This window comes from Prionailurus bengalensis, chromosome A1 (assembly GCF_016509475.1).
Source record: "Prionailurus bengalensis isolate Pbe53 chromosome A1, Fcat_Pben_1.1_paternal_pri, whole genome shotgun sequence".
In the NCBI taxonomy this organism is placed as follows: Eukaryota; Metazoa; Chordata; class Mammalia; order Carnivora; family Felidae; genus Prionailurus; species Prionailurus bengalensis.
Genome location: NC_057343.1, coordinates 70,263,854 through 70,282,458, shown reverse-complemented (window position 1 = coordinate 70,282,458; position 18,605 = coordinate 70,263,854). Strand labels below are relative to the sequence as shown.

Sequence of the window (18,605 nt, the reverse complement as noted above, 5' to 3'; positions counted from 1 at the left end):
CCAGGGTCCCTCCTCAGAGCGGGGGGTCAGATCCAGGCGGTCGGGCTCCACGGTCTGTTAACCGCTGTCGGGATGCAAGGCAGTGGAAATGGACCCAGACGAGGACTAGAAATAGTTTTGCTCCTTCTCGCTCCCTGTTGAACATTCCCCAGCAGGGAGTGCAGAGAACAGAGCTGACTGCCTGAAAGCCACCGACGGTCTCCACCTTTAGCATGCAAGCCGGATGGGAGCCGTTGCCTTGTGGCCGGTGACGCCAGGCCCTCGGGCGTGCGTCAGCTGCTGGTTTAACTTAGGAGGGCCTGTCTGCTGCCCCTCTGCTGGCACAGCAGCTGCGGCCTCAAGACCTCTAGGTTGTGCGTCGCTTTCCCCGTTAATTCATGCAGTGGACACGTACGAGGGTCCGCTCCATGCCAGGCAGTTGGCTGCTGTGACTGTCTCCTTCTGTACATCAGGGGAGGCCGATACAGACTCACGGCCTTGCGCGCTGTTCAGGGCGGGCCGTGCAGCGGAGCGGAGCTGAGAGCTGGCCTACAGTGGAGAAATTGCATACTAGGTTGAAAGTGTTTGTGTTTGTTATTAGAGGGTGGTTTGAAGATGGGTAGTTCTTTCCCCTTCTCAGCAGTTGTCCCCGACGGGCCTGTCTCCCTGGGACCCCGCCTGGGGACCACGACCCAAAGAGATGCCATCACTGGCACTAACTGGAGAAATAAGTGTCCTTACAGGGTAGTCTGTCCGTCTGAGATGCATCTTTAGGGGTCATGGTGTAGGGCAATAGAACTTGGGCTTTAGAGCTAAACACCACCCCTCTGGCTCTGAGGAGCACAAACTCTTTGAGCCTCCATTGTCTCACCTGTAGAAGTATTTTCTTCAGAGGGTATGGTGAGGAGATGAGACTAGCCCAAGAGAACAGAGCTCTGGGTACAACTCTACAGGTGCTCACAGGTCATATGTCTCCCTTTCTTTGCCTTTGGGAAGCTAGAGGACCAGCAAAGGGGCATGGCAGTGAGGAGATGGGAGGGTGGGTGTTTCTTGGTTCTGTTGAGGGAGGCATGGAAGTTATCTCTGAGGCCACAGCTTCTGTCCTGCACTGGGAGCACACAGTAGGCAGTAGACAAAGTCTTATGTATTAACCGTCTTTGAGGTCTGACGTGGGGATGGGCAGACTACAGCTGCCCTTGGCCCATTAAAAAATTTTTTTTAAATGTTTGTTTTAGAGAGAGAGAGAGAGAGAGAGAGAGAGAGAGAGAGGAAATGAGAACACAGGGGAGGGGCAGAGAGAGAGGGAGACACAGAATCTGAAGCAAACTCTGGGCTCCAAGCTGTCAACACAGAGCCCGACGTGGGGCTCGAATTCACTAGCCATGAGATCATGACCTGAGCTGAAGTCGGATGCCCAAACGACTGAGCCACCCAGGCGCCCCTAAAAAATTTTTTTTTTAATGTTTGTTTATTTTTGAAAGAGAGAGAGAGAGAGAGAGAGACCGAGTGAGAGTGGGGCAGGGGCAGAGAGAGAGGGAGACACAGAATTGGAAGCATGCTCCAGGGTCTGAGCTGCTGGCACAGATCCAGGTGTGAGGCTCTAACCTATGAACCATGAGATCATGACCTGAGCCAGAGTCTTGAGCCAGAGGCTCAACTGACTGAGCCACCCAAGTGCCCGCCACTCCTCTTGGCCCATTTTTGTCAGCTCCTGAGCCAAGATGGTTTTTACATTTTTAAAGAGTTGTTTAAAGAAAAAAGGGAAAAGAAGAATATGCAACAGAGACTGTTTGGCCTCCAAAGCTCAGGTGTTTACTGTCTCCTCCTGGAAGCGGTTTGCTGTCCCTGCCATCAGGGCCTGAACCCTCCTCAGGATCACACAGGACCAGCTGACCTGACAACTGACAACCAGCTGACCTGACAACCGGTTGAGTGGGAGCAGCAGGGCTTCTGAGAAACGGGAGATTGGCCAACACTGAATGCACCCTCTGTCACCCTTGCCACCCCTCGTAGGGCTAGAAGAACGCTCGGGGATGCCTTCTGTGTCCCTGGTGGCGGGGTGCCTGTATTCCTACTCGTGACAGATCAACCTTGCTCTTTGCGTTAGCGTTTTTATTTCATCCATTTTCCCCTTCATGCCTCACTCTAAAAGCTGAGGATTTTCAAGTAAGAGGAAATGTGATTATTGATTGAAATATAAATACACCGACAACTATTTGATCTCGTTTTTAGACCAGTCCCCGATGCTAGTTACTGCAAATCTTCTGTAAAATACAGGCGGGGGGGTTCACCTGCAGAGAATTGGAGGTGACATCGGATTGCACTCCTCCTGCTCATTGTAGTATTCTGTGGTGACAACCCGAGGGTACACCTTGCCAGCTGGGTTCTGCTCAGCCAGGCATGCTGCCAGCGTGCACTTTCCCACACGGAGGATGACCCTTGATGCGTAGGTAGCAGGGCTTAAGCCCCTTATTAGCTGCGGGGGACTGCGCACAAGTGACTTCGCTTCAGCACTCGATTGCGCTCAGCTGCGTCACGAGGATCATGTTCTCTTTCTCCCTGGGGTGGTGGTGAAGTCTGGAAAGGCATAGTTAGGCGGACCACTTAGCACAGAACCTGGGGAGTGGGGGAGCTTTGGAAACTGGAGGGGCTGCTGTTTGTCATGGCTTCCAGTAGGGCACAAGCCTGTTTGCATGGATCGGTTTCAGTAAAGGAGGTGCCATCACCCATTCCTCAGTGAGCTCTAGATCATTTATTTGGAATGCATTGTGTGTTTCTCATCGAGTGCTTGCCCTACAAAGCCGTCCTGATTTCAGTCTTTGCCTGGGTGTCTGGGCCTGCTCACCATCCCAGAGAAACCCTAGGCCACCATTGGTCAGTAGGGAGCCTTTGATGGGAGGGAAGTATACCCAGTAACCCCTGGAAGGGGTCAGAGGTTTGTTTTGTGGGGACTCTGGGGCGTAGAGAAGCTCAGCCAGGCCGGGGCTGGCACAAAGATCTGTGACCTGGGCCCTTGTGACCTCAGCTCCCTCTGCGATCAGTCCCCCTGTGGTCCATGGGGTTGTGGATGAGCATTTGGCCTTGGGCAGGTGGTAAGAGCCTCAGACCCTTTTGCTCAGTCTGCACTGAGAAACAGCGTGAGCCCAAGTGGTCTTTTCGGCCTGAACCCTTCCCATCCTTGGCACACGGGTCTCAGCTTGCCCTCCCTTTCCTAAAAGTGGCATCTCCCTGAGCTCTGAGCTCAGAGTTTCAGACAGTGTTTTCCTAAGGGACAAGTGTGTGTGTGTGTGTGAGGGGGGATTATTAGGTACTGAGGCCAAAACAGTAGATTCAACTAGGTGGTACATTTCCCCCCCTCATTTATAATGTTTAAAAAAAAAACCCAAACTGGTATTTGTGTTTTTAAAACTTAAGTAGTTTCTACCTTAAGCAAACATCCATTTAAAGAAGAGTAGATACTTGGAACTAGGAATCCCTAAAACTCCTGGTGGTATGGACATGTAGGCCTAGACATGAAAATTCATAGGATTTAACATCTTTTTCTCAGTTTTCTTTTTTTTTGCCAAATGCTGTAGAATATTTACTCAGTTTCTTCTAGAATATGTGGTTTTTGCAGGGTTGAAATGAAGTGTACAGAATGGGGAGTAGTGTTTCCCAAGTCAGGTTGTGGGGTAGTTAGTGGCTTTGTGATGGCTTCAGAGAGCTCAGGTGGAGAAGGCCAGGGCTCCCGCCGAGAGAAGGAGGTTCTCTGTTCTGTTCCTGGAGCCAGGCCCCTGAGCGGCGCCTCCTGTGCGTGTTCGTGGATTCATCGTCATTTCTGCATAAACCTGGGACTCAGGCCTCCAATGACAAAATGGTCTTTCATCAGTTAGCCAGGAATGAGACTTCTTACGAGGATTGGAAAACTCTGTCCGTTCTTTGAGCTGATTGAAGCCATTTGCTGTCTAAAGGTCTTTGTGTGGTAAATAAAGGTTTTTATTTTGGAGACCTTAAATTAACCAGCTAGTTAATACACAGAACACCCTTGGGGGCTACAGGTGGAGAAGGGGTTTGCAGGGTTGGCTAGTTACTAGGAGGCTGAAGTCCATGGAGGCTGGGGTGTCAGGGGTGGGGAAGATTGAAAAGCTGAGCCTCGGCGAGATAGCCCAGCACTGATCGTGTCCCTAGTCACCCTGATGTGATTGCTTCCCGGGTGGGGAAAAGCAGACGGGTGAGGTGAAAGTTCTCCAGGTCAAGTTTGTGTTGTCCCTGCCCCAGACCACTGGTTCTCAGCCTTGGGGGCGCAGTGGAACCTTCTAAGGAGCCTAAAATGTACTGAGGCTGGGGCCCCATCCCCAGAGATTCGGATTTCATGGTCTGGGGCCGGGCTGGCACGCAGCCCCTGCTGGGATCTTCACCCACACGCAGCGGGGAGGGCCACTGCCTGGAACTCACTGTGGGCTTGCAGGGCAAGGGGGGTGGCTGGTCATCTTCATGCCCTTCCCCACCCGCTCTCTTGGTCCTATGTCCTGGTTGGTGTGGCTTTTGCTCCCTTCTGAAGGAGGCTCAGGCCATCTTGGCCCCATTGGGTGGTGAGTCGTTCCTTCCGGCCACAACCTGTCACTTAAGTGGGACACCGTTGTGCAAATTTGTCCTTCCCCCTGCAGAGGAGCCTGGTGTCCTGAATCAGCATTGGGTGTGAAAACCAGAGTCCTAACCAGACACTTCCCTTATCGAGTCAGAGAGGGGAGCTCAAAATTTCTCTAGTTCTGTTTGTGTCAGAACGCGTCCAGGGTTGGCTGCAGGGGGATCCCCAGTGATCTGATTGTGGGGGGATCTACTAATGTGTGACGATTCAGTTCCTTGAACCAGGATACCCTTCCCAGCAGCGTGCAGGGGGCTTCCCGGGCAAGGGAGCAGGCCAGGCGTGTACCACCAAGTTTCTTTGCTGCTTCCACTCCCAGAATTGAAGGGGATTCAGACATCTCAGAGACTTCTGGTGACAGGATTTCTGGGAAAATACTCGTGAAAAGGCATTGGCTTTTTTGGGGTCTTTTTTGGGGGGGGCGGTTGGGAGGTTATAGATACTATAGTGGCTTCGTACGTATATATTCCTGTATGCATTCCATAAAAAGGGCAGCTTTTTTCAGATGGGGAGGCATGGGAAAGACCCCGATAAAGAACGAGCTTTAAACTTGATACAAGGGGGAAAGCCTTTACAGGTTAATGGGCGTGAGTAGACAAATTCACGCATCTTACTCTCCATGCAGAAGGCCTCTTGAAATATAACGGCTAGATTAATCTGAGGAGATGGGCATTCGGGGCATTTTATTTGCTGGTAATCAGATTTCAGAGGTCTTATTTGTGAGAAGAATGACTTGTACTAAAAATAGGCTTGTGTAGGTAAGCCATGCTTAAACATGACAGGTTTTCCATCTCTCTTTGGGACCGTGTTGCGTCGTGTTATAAATGGTATGTTTTCAGTAAGTGTTTTGGCCCGTGTTTTCAGTGATTTCTAAAAAGGTCTCCAAAATCGAGTGTTGTCAGGATGACCTCACTCGTTCTTCGAAGTGCTCGCGCGCAGCCCACGCCAGCTCCAGCAGAGGGAGCACTAGTCAGCCACCCGTGTGCCACCCTCTCCCTGTTACTTAGGCTAATTTGATCCTCTGACACGGTGGGGAGGTAAATAAATGCTCAAGGCACCGCTGTTCTGTTTTACTGAGAAGTGAAGAACTTGCTCAAGGTCATGGAGTCATGTTGCTGCAGGGGGACAGTAGGGTCTTTTAATGCTCTAGGTATTTTGCCACCAGAGCTTGGGAGGCAGGGCTGGAAGTGCTCAAACTTCGGAATCAGGTGGCCTTGAGTTCCAGTTCAGGGTTTGTCACATACCCTGTGTCCTTGGACTAATCACATGACTGCTGCACACGGGTGGGGATACTCTTTGGGTGCTTAAGTTTTATTTAAAAAATTTTTTAAATTTATTAGAACAGGTGCAGAGGAGCTGACAGCTGCGAGCCTGATGTGGGGCTCGAACTCACAGAACCGTGAGATCGTGACCTGAGCCGAAGTTGGACGCTCAAGCAGCTGAGTCACCCAGGCGCCCCAGAGTGGGTGCTTAATTTTTCTTAGGGCTTCATTCTGCCCAGGGCACATCCACGACCAAAGAGTTTCACAGCCTGCGTCTGCAGCTTTCATCTGATCTGTGAGATGAGGGGAGGCCAGGAACTCTGGGATTCTGGTTCCTCTCTGGGTGTCAGAATACAGCTGCCTTACGTGTTCAAATCTTCTGCAGATTATTTTGCAAGACAGTCTCTTAGGTTCAAGGTTCTGCTCAGGAATTATTAGTAGAATGTCTCATAAATTGTCTAAAAGTAGGTTTCTGTCTGGGAACCACATGAACCTGTTGACAAGCTTCCTGGGCGTGCTGTGTCCCCCGGGGCAATGCCTTTTGCGTCTTTCCTACATTGCAGTATTTCTTCTTTTCCATTTAAAGTTGCTTATGCTCATCTAACTTCGAGTCCCGTCTCCTGAGACTGCCTGTGGAGCAGAGCCAGCCTTCTAGGGTGTCCCATTTTACGGGATTTAGTAGCCACCATTGTAGGGAACTTAAGGTCTTCAGAAGATTCTCATTGTTGATAGTTCCTAGCACATTCCTTAGACCTCTGAGCCTTTTAATGCTTATTTTGTTAATTTTTTTTTAATGTTTATTCATTTTTGAGAGAGACAGACAGAACACAAGCGGGGAGGGGCAGAGAGTGAGGGAGGCACAAAATCCAAAGCAGGCTCCAGGCTCTGAGCTGTCAGCACAGAGACCTACGTGGAGCTTGGACCCATGAACTGTGAGATCATGACCTGAGCCAAAGTCAGACTCTTAACCGACTGAGCCACCCAGCTACCCTTTTAATGTTTTTTATTTTTTGAGAGAGCGAGGGAGGGAGGGATGGAGGGAGTGAGAGGGAGAGAGAGAGAGAGAGAGAGAGATTGTGAGTGGGCAAAGGGCAGAGAAGAGAGGGAGACAGAGAATCGCAAGTAGGTGCTGCACCATCAGTGCAGAGCCTGAGGTGGGGGCTCGAACTCACCTGTGAAGTCATGACCTGAACTGAAATCAAGAGTCTGACAACACTTAACTAACTGAGCCCCTCAGGCGGTTGGACCCTCTGGCCTCCTTGGTCAGTGGTTCATCGACTTCCAGGGGGCTGGCCTCCACACCTTAGGATTTTTGCAGATGCTGCCTTCTCCCTTTCTGACGATGAGCCCTCAGGCCTCCTAGGATTCCCCTGGTCCCTTTCCTGAAGGAGGAGAGGACTGATTAATTGCTTTAGTTGATTTTAGGGTAGTGCAGTGGAATGTGCCCTGGTCTGTGAGGTAGGTGATCTGGGCTTTACTTCTGTCTCTAGCTCAAGTGAAAGGCCTCTAAGATCCTGCTGAATCGTGACCAAGTATTGTCAGAAAGAGTAGCTCAGGATTAACTACAACAAAAGTGGTTTCTATGAAGTATTTACTGTTCAGCACATACACAAGAAGTTTTTCTTAGGTTCTTTTCTCAGCACCTTAAAAGGTGTAGTATTGCCTCATTTTACAGATGTGGAAACAGTCTTGGGTGGTTCAGTAACTTGCTAGTTAGTAATTTGGCAGAGCAGAGGTCTGAACTCCTGTGTTTGGCCTCCCAAGTGCTTATGGCCCCCTAGGAACCATACATAGGTTTTGGCAGACGATTTATGTATTGAGAAGGTCAGTATCGAGTACCTGTCCGGTGGTTTATTTTGGGTCTCCTCTCTCCAGATCTCCAATAGCTGCCGCCCCAAATGAGAGGTTTTGCGAAACAAGCGCAAAGCAGCCGTTCGGCTCATACTGGGTGCATTCTGAGGCTGTGCCTACACTTCCCTTGTCTCCTCCCTGTAATGCTCTGGATCTGGGCTGGGCTTTTCGAGTGTTTGAGGGTGGCCGAGGCTGCTTTCTAAGGAAGTGTGGATGCTGTCTTGCTGCTCACCTCTTGGCCCGGTTAGTTGGCAAGATTATAAGACACATTCTTCAGTGGTTGATCACAATCTCGAGCAGGAAAACAACCTGTAAAATGTCATTAATACAGTTTTCAACCCACAGCCTTAAAAAAAAAAAAAAAAGTGCTCCCTGGACAAGGAGACCGCTGCTTTTGCTCAGGGAGCGGTGGGGTTTGAGGGGCACGAAGCAGTAAATGGGAATTTCCTGCCTAAAGCCTGGAAATAGGGGTGGCCTCTCTGGGGCACAAGGAAGAAGGTGTAGAAAGACACAGATTTGAGATTGGGCTTTTTTTTTCTTCTTCTCAAATATTTTAAGAATTTTTAATAACTTGATTTTTAAATGGCTTAAGACTTACAAGAAGTTGCAAAAAACGCTGTGTAGTCCCAGTGTGCCCTTCACCTCGCCTTCCCAGGTGACTGAATCTTCCAGCGTCAAAACCAGTTAGTTGCTGGCACAGCTGTTCACTCAGGTGCAGGCCTAATTCACTGGTTTTTGCTTGGACTATTTTCTTTTGGGGTGTATAGTTCTGTGAAATTTCATCACCACAGTCGCGATGCAGGACTGTTCCATTGCCGCAGAGAATCTGCCTGTCCCTTCTTTCCCAGCAACCCCGCAGCTATTCTGCGTCACTCTTAATTCTGTCGCTTCCAGGAATGCTCTGTAAGTGGAATCATACACTATGCAGCCCTTGGTGTTTGTAGACCGTGTTGAGAAGGTGGGCGATGGGAGGATCGGTGGGGGTGGGGGCAGAAAAGTGGGGTAAGGAAGAAGCCGTGAGGTTCAGATTTCACAGTTGAGTGTGACTTCGGTCTCCAGATGACGCGTTGTCCTCAGCTGTTCTAAGCAGCAGAGGAAAACCGTGGGCTCTCTGGAAGCTGAAATCTGCCAACAGGTTTTGGAAGGTCGCGTAGTGGGTCAGTGGGAGGCACACCCGCTGTCGAGTCAGGCAGGGGGCTCCTCGAGGAGAGATGTCTCAGAAGGGTGATGTGTACGGTTTGGAGGGAGGGATGGGAGAGGAGTTGGGGTGCCGGAATTTGCAGCTTTGGCAATGGTAGGCGGTAACACTAGTGGCGCTGGAGCACGGGGTGGCAGAGCCGGGCAGATAGGGAAGGGAAGTGACAGCAGCCAGGGCGGAGGCGGGTTGGGGGTGGGGTGCATCTGGCTGGCACGTAGGTGCAGCTGTGTGCCTGTTGGCTGCCTTGGTGGTGGCCGCCTGGGGTGAGGGTGGGGAGCAGGACTCGAGGCCGAGCTCAGCTGCCAGACGGATGCTTCCCCGGTCCAGAGGTGGGGATGGGGCACGCCTGCCACGGACTCCCCCTCCCCATCCCCATCCAGTGTTCCCTCTGACGCTGCAGGGGTAGTAATGTAACAGGTAGCAAGCGTTCGAACATAGCAAACTTGGATCCTTTTTCTCTTTCTGGAGAAACAAAGAGAAAAGCTTGGCTTTAACCCAGAGCGGTGTAGTACGGCACGGCTGTGTGAGCGGTCCATCTAAAGCCAAGGAGCTTTGAAAGTTGATTAGTAATGCCAGATGCGTGTTTTGTTGCCAGAAACGATCCAAATAAAACAGCAAGAGCTATTCAGGTTTAAAAATACAGAATACTTGTCATCGTAGAACTATTTTAATGAATTCTCTCGAGGGATTATGAAATACAGTGAATTGTTGCAGAAGCCTGAACTTCAGAAGGACACAGCCCTGCAGCGTCTCAGAGTCTTGGAGCGGGGAGGACATTGCCCACGTGGCATTTCTTTCTAGAGGAATCTTGAAGGTGCAGGTGGCCTGTGCAACACTACTGCTGTGGATGTGTTTGTTCGTTACAAACCGGGGCTGGTAGGAGATCCTGGCTTTTGGGGTAGCTGGTCACCCTGAAACTTCCAGGTCTTGATCAGTGAGAAACTTTGGTGAAACCATTGACTCTGGATTCACCTGGCGCACTTTCCCTGGTGGCTTTTTGGCTCTTCCCACAATCCTTGAGCCTGAAGGTTTTCTGGGCTTGTGGGGGTAGGGCTTTGGAGCATTTTTAGAGTCCAGACTTGTGTCCAATCCTTGCATCTGAGGGAATGCGTCTTCCAGTTATTTCGGTCCGTTCTCAGGGATCCTGACCTAATATTAGGAAGTACACCACAGGCTCTGGTTTCCCTAGATCTTGTAATTAAAAACAGGCAAGCCGAGGCGTGAGTGCCCAGGAAGGTCCAGGATTTAGCTAAGGTTTAATGGGGCAGACGGCCTGGTGTCGTTAGGAAGGAAGGGTGATGGGAAAGAGAATAAAGCAGCCAGAAGTGGAATCCAAGTGTGGTTTCCCGGACGTTTCTGGACGCAGCAGTGGAGGTTTCGAGGGGGCTGGAGAGCCGGGCCTGGAGAAGAGCCCTCTCTGCTGGAGAACCTAAGTGCGGGCCTCTTGCTCTCCGTGAGTCACAGTAGTGCTTGTATCTGGAGACGCTGTCATTTCTGCTGTTACTTTTCTATCCCCTTGACCCCTCCCTCAGGAGGAAACAGACTTTTAGATGCTGCTAATGGGGTCATAGGGTTTAGCAAACATGTAAATGAGATTCTTGCTCTTCCATCAGAAGCCTCACCTTCCTTCATTGCCTCGGAATGAGGGTCTCTAGGTCAGTAGCGTGGGTGGGAATTTTCCCGGACGCACCTAATTGGTCTTTCTGAGCGACGAGTCCGGGAGCTGAGGGGTGGGATGTTTCTGTGCAGGCAGGACCCCACCTGGGGCTCCCGGCCCCCCCCCCCAGCCATGTTGATATGTTGATCCAGGAGAGGCGAGTGCTGGCAGGAGGGTCCCGACCTGCACCTGCTTCAGAGAAGGCTGTGCCACTGCGTGTCCTGGCTCCTGCCCGCGACCTGGCTGGGACTCCAGCAGCGGGGGCCCTGCTGCCAGTCAGGCAGGTGGCATAGGTGGGTTGAGGCTCTGGCAGGCCTTTCTCGTCTGGGATGAAGGCCAGTGCTTCGTTCATCATAAACCTTTCTGAACAGAAAGTCCTCAAGGCGGCTGGCAGAGTGGGCACCTCTTCTACCAGAGAAATCCACTTTGCTCATAGAACAGATGCTGGCAACAGAATCTTGACGTTCCTCTTTGAACTAGGCCATTGTTGCCACTGGTTTTCTTCTGACTGCGTGATAATGAATTGCCAAAGGGCAAGGGACCCTCCTCGTGTAGTCCCCTGCTGTCACCGAATTAGCAGATGTCTTCCTTCGTACCAGGGACAGTTTGTAGCCTGGTTTACAGCTGCCGACACTGTGGCAGAGAGTGGGGAATGACACCCCACCCTCGAGCAGATGTGAGACAAAGCAGCTGCCTGGGACAGTATGGGCTTCGGGGAAAAGGGCTTTGGGGAAGGTGGTCGAAGTGCGGTGTGAACAGCCGTCTTAAACGAGGCCAAAGGGAGTTCAGGCGGTGTATTACAATGAAACATCCTCCAGAGTATAGAACATCCATCTGTACCTGCTTCCCTCTCCCAGGATGGACACTTTTCTCCTGCAGTGATCTGTAATCTCAGTTGACTTTGTCACCTATTGTTGTGTGACATCACCCTAGAGCTTTGGTCCTAAAACAACGATGATTTAGTGTTTCTCATGATTCCTGGCATTGACTAGGGGTGGCGGCGGGCCAGGGGGTGGGGGTGGGGGGTCCTGCAGGCCTTGTCTGGGCTCATTCACATGTCTGTGGTCACCTGGAGAACTGGCTGGCTGCAGTTGGCCTGGGTGTGAGGCTAGTGACTTCTCCATGTGACCTCTTCCGCAGGCTAGCCCAGGCCCGTTTTTGTGCTGACGGAGGCATTGCAAGAGGGCAAGGCAAACACTGCAGGGCCTCTTAAGGTTTGACCTTGGAAATAGCACAGCATCACAGGAAATCCTCAAGGCCAGTCCCGGTTCAAGCCACCTCTTGGTGGGAGTGAGCAGTATAATGGCTTTGGGGTGTGGACATAGGAGGATGGAGTTGTTACTGGAATTACCAGCTTGCCTCTGTCCCCAAGGATTCGTGTCCCTCACACCTGTAGGACGTATTCCTCTCCCATTTTTGCCCGTCCTTTGTGGCACAGCATCGGCCTGAAAATCTGTGCCCTGCCTGCCTCAGCTAAGGATGGCTGCAGCAGGGCCACTGGGTTATAGCTCCTTAGGTATGGTTCCTCTTTTTTTTTTTTTTTTTTTTAAGTTTATTTTTGAGAGAGACAGAGCACAAGCAGGGGAGGGGCGGAGAGAGGGGGAGACACAGAATCTGAAGCAGGCTCCAGGCTCTGAGCGGTCAGCACAGAGCCTGACACAGGGCTCGAACTCACGAACCGTGGGGTCATGACTTGAGCCGAAGTCAGATGCTCAACCGACTGAGCCCCCCAGGTGCCCCTAGGTCTGGCTCCTCTTGATTCAGAGAGCTGTGAATTGAAAAGACACCCCCCCAAAAACAAACACACAAACATGGCAAGGTGGGAACAAGGTAACTGTTCAAAGAGGGAGGGGGGTTAGTGAGCAGTATACAGCAGTAAACTGCCCCCAGCAGCTCTGGGGTCTAGCCCAGCACATGCCGTCTGGGCATCAGTTGTGGTGTCAGTCATTGGTGGTGAGTAACCAGCCCACCAAAGCTGGGTGGTTCAAAACAGCAGATTTATTACATCTCATGATTCTGTGGGTTGACTGGGCAGTGGACTGGCCTCTACTGGGTGCTGTCAGGTGGTTGCAGGGAGCAGGTGGCCGGGGCTGAGGCTGGATGGCAGAGGGTGATCTGACCTGGTCTGCGTGCAGAGGCTGAAGCGGGTCCCTCCCACATGCTTCCATTCCCAGCCTCGCTGGCCCTTTTGGGGCCTAGGTTTAGAAACCACATTCTGTTGCCAGAACACGGGTTTGGATCCGCCCAGATTCCGGGATGGGGATGTGGGCTTTCTCTTGCTGGGAGGAGTGCCAGTCACTTCGTAGAGGGGCGTGAACATAGACGTGATGAATTGTTTGGTTATTTTGGTAGTAGGCTCCCACGCTATCATCCCCTCCATTGTAGGAGTTTGGATACGTTTTTGTTGGCTTCGTTTTCTATTAATTCTTGAAAAGGAAATGTCACTGTTTTTTCTTAGTCTGGGGGTGGGAGACTTAGCAGAGGGTTGGCAGGTTAGCTAACCTAAAACAAGTCACATCTTCGTGGCACATCACCTTGTCAAGGCTGCTCTCCTCCTTTCCCCAGATTTCCTGACCGTTGTGGTTCTGTATCACCTGGGCACACTCTGATTCTTGGGCCCCACACCAGATTTGCTGAACCAGAAATTCCAGGGGTGGGCCAGGCAGTCTGTGCTCTAACACGCCTGCCAGGTGATTCCAATGCCCCTGAGACTTCAGAATCACTGTTCCTGCAGATTCGTTTTTGTTTTTTAATTTTTAAAAAATGTTTATTTATTTTTGAGAGAGAGAGAGAGTGTGTGTGTGTGTGTGTGAGAGAGAGAGCAGGGGTGGGGCAGAGAGAGAGGGAGACAGAGTCTGAAGCAGGCTCCAGACTCTGAGGTGTCAGCACAGAGCCTGATGCGGGGCTCGAACTCACCAACCGTGAGATCATGACCTGAGCTGAAGTCGGCCGCTTAACTGAGGCACCCAGGTGCCCCCATTCCTGCAAATTCTTACTGCCACTTCCTTACCCTTGTAAGCCAGAGATATGGCCCCCCTCCCCTACTTTCTGGGACTCTCTGTCCCTGTCCAAATTAGGGTATTCTTCATAGTATCTACTCCCCTGAGATTGTGTTTGTGTCACTGTAAGGCTGGGGCTTTCTTATTACTCAGGGGACGTTTATTGGCCAGCAGTCATTGTGCCCGGGCACGTGGGCACAGCAGTGAAAAACATGGTCCCTCAGTTCCCTCAGCTTATGGTCTGGTGAAGGAGCTAGTGTGCTCTGGGAGGACGGCCAGTTCAGTAGGGCGATGACAAATTCAGTTCATGTATGTTGTGCTTGAGATGTCCAGGTAGAAATATGTATCTAGTAACTGATCCGAGGAATTAAAATTCAAAAGGTGAGGCTGGCGCTAGCAATTTGAAAGTTACCGTATACACAATAGTTTAAAAACAGTTCTTCCTCAAAGGTGTTGGGGTTTTTTAAAAACATGGATTGTGTACTCCTGCCCCCGTGTATGACTGAGAATGTTTTGGGGATCTCCCAAGCATCCCAGGTAATTCTGACCAGCTGGATTTGGGGAACCTGGTATCAAACCTTGAAACTATACTGGGAGAACAAGTAGAGAAGGGCTTGGAGGCCAGCGTGGAGCCACGGGGAGAATACCTGTGATTCGGCCGCGTGGGTAGAGTCTGTGGGAAGACTCCTCTGGAACTAGGGCCTGGGGAGGAGATGAGTGGAGGGCAGGGTTTAGATGCCAAGGGACTGGAAAGTTCCCAGAGGGAGGGCTTCGTGGATGAGGTTCAGATCCGGCACTGTGCCACCCGAAGCCAGAGCCAGACTGCAGCGGTGACCCGCGAGGGGCGGGGCGCCTGGCTGGTCCCGGGGACTTGCAGGGAACTCTCAAGGAAGGAGAGAGTGGAGGAGGAGGGTGACCAGAGAAGCCAGGTGGTTTTGTTTTTGTTTTTGTTTTCTTTTAATGGGAGAAACTGGATCCGTCCGCCAAGGGCGAAGGGTCTGTAGAGAGGGCTGAACCGAAGAGGGAGCGACGAAGGGGGCTACTGATGAAGCCACATCCTGGGGGACAGAAGGATGGACTCAAAAGCTCAGCGTTTAGGATTGCCCTTGAGGAAAAGGAGGGCCACCCCCCCTCATCGTGGAGGGAAGGAGGTAAGGGAAGGGGTTTGCAAACAGGGGTTTCTAGCTGCTGTAAATGGACGTGGTCTCTCTCCTGTTCCTTTTTCCTGGCGACTGCAGGATGCGTTTCTTGCTTCCTTTGCTCTTTTACTGAGAGGGTTGGTGGGTTTTGTGAGCTTTTACACTTTGGTGTGCATTCTCAGAAACGGGACCTCTCTGGGGTCCCTGAGACCACCCACGACCGTCAGTTTGCCCAGGCGTTACTGGGGTACGTGATTTCCACAGGGCTCACGCTGGCACAGCAGCACCTCCACATCGGGGCCCGGCTGGCTGGGCTCCAGCTCGTGCTTGGAACTCTTTGTGTTTCCCCGTGGGAACAAGTTACCGGTTAGCGCCTGGTTAGCCCGCAGAGCTCGTCCGACAGTGCCGCCGAAATGCTGTGATTCTGTCTTTCCCCTCTTTACTCGCTGCCCCCCCATACGTCCTCTCCTTGTGCCTGTTACTCTCCCGCCTCTTTAGCCCCCCTCCCTCCCCATCTTACTCCCTTTTCCATATTTCAGTTTCTTACAAGGACTGGGAGACTTTGAGGGGGGGCCCGGTGTCCTCTTGCTCACGTACACCGAGGGAAGGTGTGTAAGGTGGCAGTTCGCCCCGTCCTCTCCTGCTCTGTGGGGTTTCAGGTGATGCCAGCAGCGTTTTGGGCTGGGCAGTTCCTTGTGCCGAGATATGCAGCATCCTCAGGTCTCCTTGCTGAATGTCAGTCTCGCCCCTCGGTTTGTGACAAACACCGCCTCATACCATTTCCAGACATCCCCTGGGGATGACAGGGTGTTGCCCATTGAGAATTCAGCTGCTCATACCTCTGTGGTCAGGAAGCCGTTAGGATGGGTGCCAGAGTCCCTACATCTGGGCCCCTTGGAAACGTACGCTGTGTGTGTTTGTGTGATCCTGTTGGTGGTTAAGAGCTTTCGCAGCGATTTCAAGGAGGTAATGTTAACAAGACAAAAGCAATCAGGTTCTTCTTGTTTTCTGGGATCTGGTTAAAATATTTAGGCTGTAAGTGAAGATGCATAGGACTGTATTTGTTGGACTTTAAAACATGGCCTCTTAGGAAACGATTAAGTATTACTTAACCTAAATTTAGTATATACCAACCTGCACTTAGAAATTTTGAGCGGGGGGGAAGGAAGGGAGAAAAGTGGAATATTTGCTTAAACAAGAGTGTTTTTCAATAAATCCATATATCATAATATGTTCAAATAAGTGTTTGGGTTTTTATTTAATTATGCAAATGCTGGAGCCTTTCCCAGTTGTTATAATCTGGGTTATTCTTATTTGCACACTTGCCATGTTTCGTAGAGGTGAGGCTTAGAAGTCTCTGTGTCCCGAATGTGAGGAACTGTGGTCACAACCAGCGTGACCCTTAAGAAAATGGATCAGTCCTTGGAAGACCGTGTTGTGTATGTTATGAGTAAAAGGAAAAATCAGTCCCCATACCGTGAGTTATTGAAGTCTCCCTTCTTTTCCTTCTCTTCTACAGAACCTGAAAGCAGATCCAGAAGAGCTTTTTACAAAACTGGAGAAAATTGGAAAGGGCTCTTTTGGTGAGGTGTTCAAAGGCATTGACCTTCGGACTCAGAAAGTGGTTGCCATAAAAATCATTGATCTGGAAGAAGCTGAAGATGAGATAGAGGACATTCAACAAGAAATCACAGTGCTGAGTCAGTGTGACAGTCCATACGTAACCAAATATTATGGATCCTACCTGAAGGTAAGGCCTGAAAAATAAGAGCGTGATTTTCCGTGACGCAGCGCTTGACCGAGCTGGAGTGGCGTACATAAAGGTCGTCAGTAGCACAGCAGGCTTTCAGAGGAAGGAGAAATGTTCTGACCTTAGCAGTCAAAAGAACCTGGTGTCGATAGTTTTATCATCTTAAATGTCACCTATAGAAATATATTCTGGTTAAAGCGTGTGTTGAAATTCCCTTTCAAACAGGAAAGCGTATTTTTGAGCAGGACTTGGTCACCAGAGACACATTGATTATGAAGGTATTGTAACTGACAACCATGAATTTACCTAATTTTAGCATGGTGAAAACTCGTGCTAACCTAAGAATATTAGCCTTTTGATAGTCTCACTGATCAACTGTAGTTTAATGCTGTTTTAAATAACTGCTGGAACTGATAATATTTTGTGAACTACTTTATCTATATTTGACTTTGAAGAATTCTAGGGAAGTAAATAATTACTTAAAAGAGTTGTGATACAGCACTACAAATTGTCCTTGATTTCACCTTGTTCTGTAAGTAGGAAAAAGAAGAGCATTAAAAATCGTTTTCCAGTCTGGCATGGAACCATTTTAGATGTTGTAGGGCATTCCTGCCGCCCCACTGAGAAAGTAGAAGACTGTCCCTTGTGTTTCAGCTTCCTTGGCCTGTGCCTGTTTACTGACCTTAGCAATGTAGTATCTTCCCAGACGGAGTTTTGGAAATGTTTAAGAATTGGTGAACAAAAATTCTAAAATAACCCTTGGGGAAACCAACACTTCCTAGGTAGAAAGAACTACTTCCTGAGAGAGGCAGCGGTGAGCCCAGATAATGCACGCCTGTGCTTCCTCCTGCCCTGGGTTTATCCTCTAAAATCTTCACGGGGTAGCGTGCACAGTACACGCTTTGATTTTGCGGAAATGTGATAATAAGGTATAAGCGGAAGGATGGCCAACTTGAGAACCATCGATTCACTTAAAATGAATATTTAATGAAATAAAAATTGAGCAGTAATCCAGTTTTCTTATTTTGGCAATATGGCGTAGGTCCAATGGCAAAGGATGGCCCGGAGGATGGTCGTAGGTCAAATGCAGCATTTTGAAATGGAAAGACTTAAGTTTTGGAGTCCTATGTCTTGGACTTGTATCTTGTCTTCGTGTATGGCCTTGAGCAAGTTTGTTTGGTTTTTAAAAAAATTCCCTGCTTCCTCCTTTGTAAAATGGAAAATTATGGTATATACGGTTCACGGTTGCAAAGATTAAATGGTATCAAGACCATGTAAAAATAACCTACCATGTGGTAGGTACCTAATGAGTGTTCGTTTCCTTCCTTAATTGATGAATTTATTCATACCTCATCTCTGAAGTAATCTAGCAGTGAAGGACATGCTCACTGAGGTCAAAGCAAGGAGGAGGAAGGACCCCAGTGATGACAGTGAATGTTGTATGTGTGTGTGTGTGTGGGGGTGCACATCCATTTTCGGTCTCGAGAGGGCAGGAAGGGAAGCACTATATGTTTTCATTCTCTTCCAAGAGAACACATGTGACTTGCATACGAGAAAGCAAAGGTCTTCTTGATCTTAAATTTCTACTGCGAAAAAACAAATAGTTAAAGAAACTCAACTTGAACTCTGCTGTATCACATAATATCTTTTGTGAAATGACTTCAACAGTAGTTTTATAGTAAATTCAGAGTTGGGTTTCCTGTGGTATGCTGGTGTTGTATTTTAATATGAATTATGGTACCTTTGGCAAAGGCAGGGTTGAAGATTCTCACAGATTTTTGGTGATTTATGTCAGCTATGGAAATAAAGGATCAGTGGTTCAAAAGTATCTTTTCAATCTCAGTTCTCCAGCAAAATTTTTACTGGAATAGATTGCTTTATTACGGCTAAACATGGTGTTCACTGTACATATTTAGAGATTCCATCTGGTATGTCCTGTTCTTGCCTGAGTCACTAATTCTAGAGCATCCATTCCAAGTCAGCCAAACCTTGATCTAGAGTTGCCCAGTAAATTTGTTTGGTTAGCATAATGCCAGCTGCTAGAATAACCTCCCACATTTCTAATAGCGCACATCTGACAGAAGTTTATTTCTTGTTCCCTGGTAGTCCTGATTGGTGAGTGGTTTTCCTCCAGTTTTGTAGGAAT

General features: G+C 49.7%; 1 protein-coding gene across 4 annotated transcripts in view; it reads left to right on the top strand.

Annotated features, from left to right (window-relative positions):
• Positions 1 to 18,605, top strand: part of STK24 (serine/threonine kinase 24) — a 121,239-nt gene that overhangs the window by 33,835 nt on the left and 68,799 nt on the right. For 2 of the 4 annotated variants that reach the window (XM_043582019.1, XM_043582002.1), the window contains exons 1-2: positions 14,629 to 14,721; positions 16,229 to 16,459. In XM_043582019.1, coding sequence (XP_043437954.1) covers positions 14,644 to 14,721; positions 16,229 to 16,459 — 309 coding nt within the window. In that variant the 5' untranslated portion in view covers positions 14,629 to 14,643. Of the gene's footprint in view, positions 1 to 14,628; positions 14,722 to 16,228; positions 16,460 to 18,605 lie in introns of those variants that run through there. The other 2 variants (XM_043582010.1, XM_043582027.1) reach the window with 1 other exon arrangement.